The sequence below is a fragment of the Tasmannia lanceolata genome, unplaced genomic scaffold (genome assembly GCF_043159265.1).
Source record: "Tasmannia lanceolata isolate RefF3 unplaced genomic scaffold, GAP_Taslan_0.1 ptg000004l, whole genome shotgun sequence".
NCBI lineage: Eukaryota > Viridiplantae > Streptophyta > Magnoliopsida > Canellales > Winteraceae > Tasmannia > Tasmannia lanceolata.
This window is the reverse complement of record NW_027518681.1, coordinates 11,345,301-11,353,139: the sequence shown is the minus strand read 5'-3', so window position 1 is coordinate 11,353,139 and position 7,839 is coordinate 11,345,301. Positions and strand designations below refer to the sequence as shown.

The following is a 7,839-nucleotide window of genomic DNA, read 5'->3' as shown; positions in this document are numbered from 1 at the left end:
CATACTCATGGTGGGTCCCAGTTTTGATTGATCCAATCCATTCATGGTTAGCTGTTGCATTTGGAGATCCAAAACTAGGGCTATAAGATGAACGGTTTGGATGAAGGTGAGACACACTATTGACTATTCCATAGTAGAGACGCCACATTGTATTACCATCGGTCTTGCCCTACTAAAGCTTTCCTCAAGAATAACAGACATATTAGGTATTGCCACCAGCTTATATTCTTTCTGAGGGTGGAAAAGGAACCCCAAAATACCATCACCACTCGAATAACTTTCTTTTGGTGCGATGGAAGTGTGAAGAATTCAAGTAGTTATGGTTAGACATAGACGAGAAATCCAGTCACGTAGCCTCGTAGGACATAGATGTGGACATCACAGTATTCTAGGTCTGATTGGACATAGAGAGAGAGAGAGAAAGCAAACCTATTAGATAAAATATTACATGAGGTATAGGATTATACCATATAAAACATGATATGGCATAGAAATTGCAAGCAATCAGATCATACCAATTGAATTGACGCAAGTACAAAGGAAATCCAATCACTAGATGGAATCAACTCGTAAAATGAAAAGATTAAGGAACTTATCTTCGTAAAATGAAAAGATTAAGGAACTTATCTGTTGAGTCGAGGCACGGATCTAAATTCGTTGTCCTTGAGACAAGTTTCGCCCCCACTTTTTTTGTGGTTTTTGGCTTGGATTTCTTTGAGAGGAGACAAGGGTGACACATGAGCAGACATTCAATGATGAGCCGGGAATGTCTCCGTTAGTCTTCAGGGATTTCAATGCCACATCTGAATTCAAACATGGGGTTTCGGTGGTATGGTACCCAAATGCCAAGCAAAACCCCCAAGACATTATGACTTTTGTGCAACAAGAAGTGAAAGGTGAGATAGTTGTCTATAAAAAATGTGAGATAGATCACTAGGACTATCTTCCAAACGGGGTCCACAAACAGCCATTTACTACTGAATAAACTCTTCTTTTTAACTGGGTTTATTAGTTTCTTGTTTCTTACCCACTTGGTATGATTGCATGGTTTAAGAAAGAAGATTAAGTAAAGGGAGCTGATATCCTCCCTCCCCCCCCCCCCCCCCCCGCCCCTTACGGTTTCTGTGAGAGTGGTTCACTGCTTTAGGATAAATTCACGCCTTTAACGTTTTTCTTTTGCCTTTAAAACCTAACGAAAAACGTTAGCGTGGCCCGTGGGGGGTTTTGGGGGGGGGGGGGGGGGGGGGGGGAGAGAAGAGAGGGGCGGGGGGGGGAGGATATCATTTCCCTAAATAAATCAAAGCTTTTAAAAAGTAAGATCTTCCTACTTCTGAAATCTCCTAATCTACATCTAACTTCACATTATCATAATAAAATATATTAACGTTGCTTAGGACTTTGGAAAGAGCTTGACCGTTTGATTTTTTTAAGGAATTTTTTTGTTCTTGTTTTATCTGCTTCTTAGGATACGATTTTCTCTAATCATTACGATTTTCCCTAATCATTTCAGAATTCAGAGCCGGCACAATCGCTCCCGGTTTTTAGTTTTGATCACACCAACCCAAAATTCCCCTAGGTTTTAGTGGGGGGAAATGATATTTCCACCCTCTCTTGTAGTGTAAAAGGAGTTGTGTATCGTCATAAATATACTAGATGGGGTGGCGCCAGGAAGAAAAGGTGGCGAATATATCACTTCCAAAAATAGGGACATTCATGGTGGGATCCACAATCAATACTGTGTGGCAAATTTAGGTGGGACCATATTGCATCATCTTCTTTGAGTAGCCAATTTTTTGTGGGACCATTGTGTGTACACTTGTTCTTTTTGACAGGAGATGCTAAAAATGAACCCATTAAGCAGTGAGCCCTCCTCCATGCAATTAACACAGTTGGCTCCCATGAATCAAGCGTGTTGCTGTCTAAGGTTTAAATTTTCGGTTTCAGTACCGGTTTCGGACCCTGAAATTTCAAAATTTCGATCGAAATCTGGTACAAAAATCGAAACTAATATTTTATCCATCGGTGAAATATTAAATTAATTTAAAAAAAAACAGATTTTTTGGGTCAAATTTCAGAAAAACAGAAATTTCGGTCCCGAAATAAATGACAGTTTCGGTTTTTGGTGGTTTCGGTGTCGGTCTCCACTGAAATCTGAAATTTCGGATTTCGGTCGAAATTTAAAGCCATGGTTGCTGTATCAATTACAAAGAGGTAATTGATAATGGCACCCCCTAAATTTAAGCATTCTCCATCTCGTGTGCTTGTCTTGCACAATTTGAATTGTTTTTCCATGTTTTACTTATAATACAAACTAACATCCATGCCATTCCTATTTGTACGGGTGTCTTACCAAAGATAAAGATAAGAAACTGGTTAATGAGTGGATACACCATTAAAATAGTGTATAGTTTTGTGAAGATGAACCCTACATCATTTCGTTAATTAGTGGATATTGCATGATCCGAGACATAGAAGAGGCAAATTTATATAGTTTTTCCGTGTACCCACTGTACACAATTACTAGTGTATAGTTTTCAACAACTGGTGAATGAGTGTGTCCACTGTACATACACTCGATATTCGAGCACACTGCATGTGGGCCATACAGCGAATTTGAGTAGAAACACCAGTAATGGTATGTAGTTGTTTTTAAGACCACCATAGGTCCATAAGTGGTGCATAGTGTATCCACTATGCACCACTATGGTGTAGAATGTTTTTAAGACCAGACACCATAAATGCTGAACGAGTGTTTCCACTATGCAACAGAAGGTGCATTACCCTTCTCAGTGCTCCTTTTCAGCGATTGTGTGAAACCATGGTTTTAAATTTCGGACCGAAATTTCGGATTTCGGTCGGGACCGACACGAAAGGGGTATGAAACCGAAATTTCTGAAATTACAAAATTTCGGCGTAATAAAAGCTTAATTTTTATTATTTTATTATTTTAAGAAATTTCGGTCATTTTGGCCGAAATTTCGTTTGGAAAAAAAGGTATTTTGTGGGCCAGTACCCAATTTCGACCGGAATTCGGTTTATGGAAACACCGAAATTTCGGCTGAAATGAAAATTTAAACCTTGTGTGAAACAACCAATTAATCAAAAGCTTAGGCCCTGCTCGTTTGCGATTGTTCCAACCGATTGTGAGCCCCAAAAAGATTATTGGACTCCAGATTAAATGTAATTTTGAGTCCAACAATCGGTTTGGAGCTCTCAATCGGCTTTCCCAATCTCAAACGAACATGGCCTTATGCTGTTACAATTAGTTTTATTTAATCATTTATACTTGAATACCCCCTCTCAGGTGTGACATCACTTTTTTGGGTTGGCCGTACACGTGAATTTTTAATATCAAGAAGTTATTGAGTTTTGAACTTAAGGCCTGCCGTGAGTCAATAGGTCTGATATCTTAAACTTACAAACCAAGCACAAAGAAGACTGCTGCTTTGTGTGATATGAGGGGAATACTTAAGTAGAGCCTGAGTTCATTGAAATATAATGAGATGGACCTACAAATGGATAGTGGGTGCCACCTTTATTGATCTCAACTGTCCTTATGATAGACCTTATGGCCTAAAAATCACTCCAATGAAGCAATCATACCACATTGGACTCCCATAGAAACCGTTCTAACGGCAATATATCAACATATTTTGGGGAAATCTTTTGAGCTCAAGCTCAATATAGCTTATCTCAGCTTGAGCTTTAAAAATCATGTGGGCCCACATTTTTGGGACGATCCAAAGCATTCATTTGGTTTTTTCGATATATTAGTAACAGTTCCCCACCCCTCCCTTCCAGAAATTAATAAAAATAAAAAATAAATAACGCAATGAGCTGCTTCCACTATGGCATAGTGCGCTTCATTTTGAATGATCTCAACCATCCATTTGATAGATCTTATTTTGGATCTGCTATGGATGGAAAATAATCCCAATCGTCCAATTCTAACATCAAATAATATGCACTTCTTTCTCATTTATGTATACAAGGTATAAACTACCTCCCAGCAAGGTTCCACATTCGAGAACTTATATGGTGCCCGACCGTCAAAATAACAAGGGCTGAGAGAGAGAACTCCTCTACCCTTGATTCTCGATCGACCAAAAGCCGCCTTTTTGACTTTTTGTTGGATCAAAAATCAAGGGCGGGGGGTTTGTCTCTCTCCGCCCTTTACTTTGACGGTCAGCATCATATAATTTCCCCACATTGAACACGGAAAGAACACATAAATTAGAAATTCGTGTAAAGGAAACCTATTAAAATGGATGGCTCAGATCATTCAAAGGTGGGACCCATTATATTACAATGAGGTTGTTGATTGCGTCGTAGCTAAGCATTCCTCAAGTGGAGAAGTAGAGATTAGAGAAAGGGTAGGTGGCATTGATGTGATTAGAAGGTAATATTAGGTTGGTTTCGAAGGAGTTAAAAATTTTCAACTTGGTCGGTAGAAGGGTCTAAGGCTAAGGGGGTGCATTGAAAATGACGGGTGAGACCCTTTCACGCGCGTGCCGCGCCAAATCCCACTAAATCTATCCTTCCAACCGATATTTAACCGACACGTGTCGATTCCTGGTTGGGCATCTGCAACAGAGCCCGGTCAGGGTCCGGACGCTGCCCGGGGCGGCGACAACGTACGAAGAAAGGAATCTGACTGCCTTTCAAACTTGACCCGGGCTGGCTCAATAATTGCCCCCCCACGCTGCCCGACATTAATGATATTGTCGGTGAATCGATATTCCAAGCGTGACGGTTTCTCCAACCGGGCCCATCCGAATCGGCCCACAGTGCCCAATTTCTAGGGGTGCAACTCTGGTTGGGCTCAACCCGGTTTTGGCTCGGCTTGGGTTGGCTTGGGTTAGGGTTGAGGCATCTTGATTTTCTTCGGGTTATTGTACTTTTCTGCTTGGCCCAAGATTAACCCAAACGAACTCGATTTTGGGTTTAGATGAGTTGGGTTAGGGTTGAGGGAATGCTATATCAGTTTGGGTCAGGGTTGGCCGCAACCCGATCCGACCCGAGTTGCACCCCTACGAATTTGTATGTCTTTAATTTCAAATGGGTGTAGTGTTCCCAGCCGAACCAGCCCCACAGACCACTGTGCCGAATTGGTATGTCTTTAATTTGAAAATGGGTGTCCTACAGTCATTTGAAATGAATGAATGTCTGTACACTTAGCAATGGTGTATAGTTTGCTGAATTTTTTTTGTTTTTTGTTTTGGCCTATGGAAAGGGGTGTACCATGTACAATCATTGGATGAATCAACATGATCTAGACCGTTCAAGCAGTGGGGTCTACTTGTTCTTCTATTTCCTCTAGGATTGACGCTTGTGTTATAACTTATAATTGACAAAAAGATAACGGGACCCATCATTATTCAGAAGACTTTTCTTCACAGATTTCTATCATTTATGACAGACTGTTTGGATATAGAGAAAATTATGAGAATTTTATTTTACAAAATCAATTTTATTTTTATTTTTAAGGAATATTGCAAACGCCCTAGATCATGTACTTTGTATTTCATGGAATGTTTTTTCCTTAGAAAAATTTCTTTTTCTTAGATATAAACGCCCAAGTACAAGACTTTTCCTCTGTTTGGTCTTTCAACCTCATTGGCTCACTTTTGAACAGATTTTGTCTTCATTCATTTATTCATCTGACGTGGCTGCTCTCACATGCAACATACCATCCGCGAAATGCCTTCCGCGATGGACGCTAGCAAAATCCTATTTATTATTTTTAGATCAATTGATTTATTCAATCTCTACAGTGGAACCCACCTAACCAACGACCAAAGACACACACCTAAAAAATGATACTTACACCCCTTTTAATTGTCTTTTCCTGAAAGTGATATTTCAGAAAAATCCAAACAAGAATAGCAAAAATGCTGGGTGTATATATCATTTTCCATTTTCCCTCTCTAATAATACCCATTTAGGCTTCAAGAATCTCTGGCACGTTTCCACGTATACTAAAAATCGAATGTCTCTCTCTCTCTCTCTCTCTATAAGCTCCCATAAACTCACATTCCCTTATTTTCTCCACATTCTCCAAAACCCACAAAAAAAACCCAAATGCCATCAGATTCCGGCGACCGGCGTTCTCGTACCCCCAAAATTCCGGTGCCGGAAAATGACAACCTCGGGTGCCCTCGTTGCTCTTCAACCAACACCAAGTTTTGTTATTACAACAACTACAATCTCTCTCAACCACGTCACTTTTGCAAATCATGTCGTCGTTATTGGACCAAAGGTGGGTCCCTCCGTGACATCCCTGTCGGAGGTGGTAGCCGGAAAAACGCTAAACGTTCCCGGACCACCACTCCCACCACCGAAACCTCTTCTTCCGAAACTACCCCTGCCCTTCCTGTATCGGTCTCTGAAACCGATTTCTCCGCCCCGGTATGTAACGATATTGATATTAATGGAAGCTTTACCTCCCTTCTTACAACTCAGTCTTCTGGGTTTTTAGCGCTTGGTGAGCCTTTTTTGAATAAGGGGTCTGGGTTTGGGTTTGGGCTAGGGCTTGGGCCTGGGCCTGGGTTTGATGATGTGGGTTATGGGCTTGGACGTGGGGTTTGGCCTTTGATGGAGGTGGGTGAGAATGGTGTGAACACGTGGCAGATTGGATCTGGTGATGGACTTGTCGACGGTGGAGATTGCTTTGCTTGGCCAGATCTCGCGATCTCGACTCCCGGACAAGGTGGGCCATGATTTTTGTGTTCCTTTTTCATGGCAGTGGCATTTTGGAAAATATTGTGGCTTGGAGGGTTTATTTGCAATTTGGAGGTCGGTTGGAGGTGAGTGCGTGGTCATTTTGGTATTTTCATCTTGAGAAAATGAGTGCGTGTGAAGGTTTTTTTTTTTTTTTTTCATTTTTTAGGGTTTATTGGTAAATAGATTTCTAGTTTTTTTTTTTTGCCCTTTTTAAGATAGGAATGGTGAAAGAAATAGGAATGCCCTTTCCTTTGCTGTAAAATTACAGATGAATCCAGAGTCTACAGAAAATTATCAACTTTGTTCCGCAAATGTGACCGTAATGCCCTTAAATTTTGGATGGTTTTATGATTGGTAATCCTGTCTATGGAGATTTTAAAGGTAGATTAGATACTATTTTTAAGGTCAGTTTTGTAATTTCCTTGTACTTCCCAAAATGTGCCCCTTGAAAGAAGCTGGTATTTACACATCACACCGACCTTGTTTTGGTACTGACACCCCTCTATTCCATACTTGGGAGTGCCAAATGCCAAATAAAGCTAAATGTCACTTCCCCACTTGAGAAAATAGGAGTTTAAAAATGAGAGGTGGACCCCACCATCAATCAGAAGTTCAGAACAATAGGAAGTGGTCGACCCCCACCATACCCTATGAGTTTAAGGTTTTAGGTTACTAACTAGGGCAAGTGTCACATGTCACCCACTACGTACCAACCATGCTCCATGATGCCCTATGGCCATGCTACTATAGGACATGTCCTCTTTTTTTTCCTTTTTCTTTTTCTTTTTTATAAAAATAAAAAAAGAAATAGGTTTTTTTTTAATTTAAAAATAAAATTACCAAACAACCCTTATTCAAGGATCAAATTTCCAAATAAATGCCATCAATGAAAAACAGTTGCCTTTTTTACTTGGGACAGCCCCCTCAAGTGTCACAAGTACAATAGAGGGGCTGTCCCAAGTAAAAAAAGGGACGAAATCTCTTCCCCCTCTAATAATGTGGAGTCAATGCATTACATTTTCATGATTAGTAGAGATGAGTCACAGGGAGGGAGATGGAACTCAAAACACTATAAAATGAATTCATCCGGAACACAGACCACCCTGTTTTTTCAAA

The 7,839-nt window shown here is 40.4% G+C and overlaps 1 protein-coding gene across 1 annotated transcript; it reads left to right on the top strand.

The window, feature by feature from the left end:
- Positions 1–5,979: 5,979 nt before the first annotated feature.
- Positions 5,980–7,035, top strand: OBP1 (OBF binding protein 1). Its single transcript, XM_077377439.1, has one exon. The coding sequence runs from the start codon at positions 6,082–6,084 to the stop codon at positions 6,718–6,720; it is 639 nt and encodes a 212-aa protein (XP_077233554.1). The 5' UTR covers positions 5,980–6,081; the 3' UTR covers positions 6,721–7,035.
- Positions 7,036–7,839: the final 804 nt, after the last annotated feature.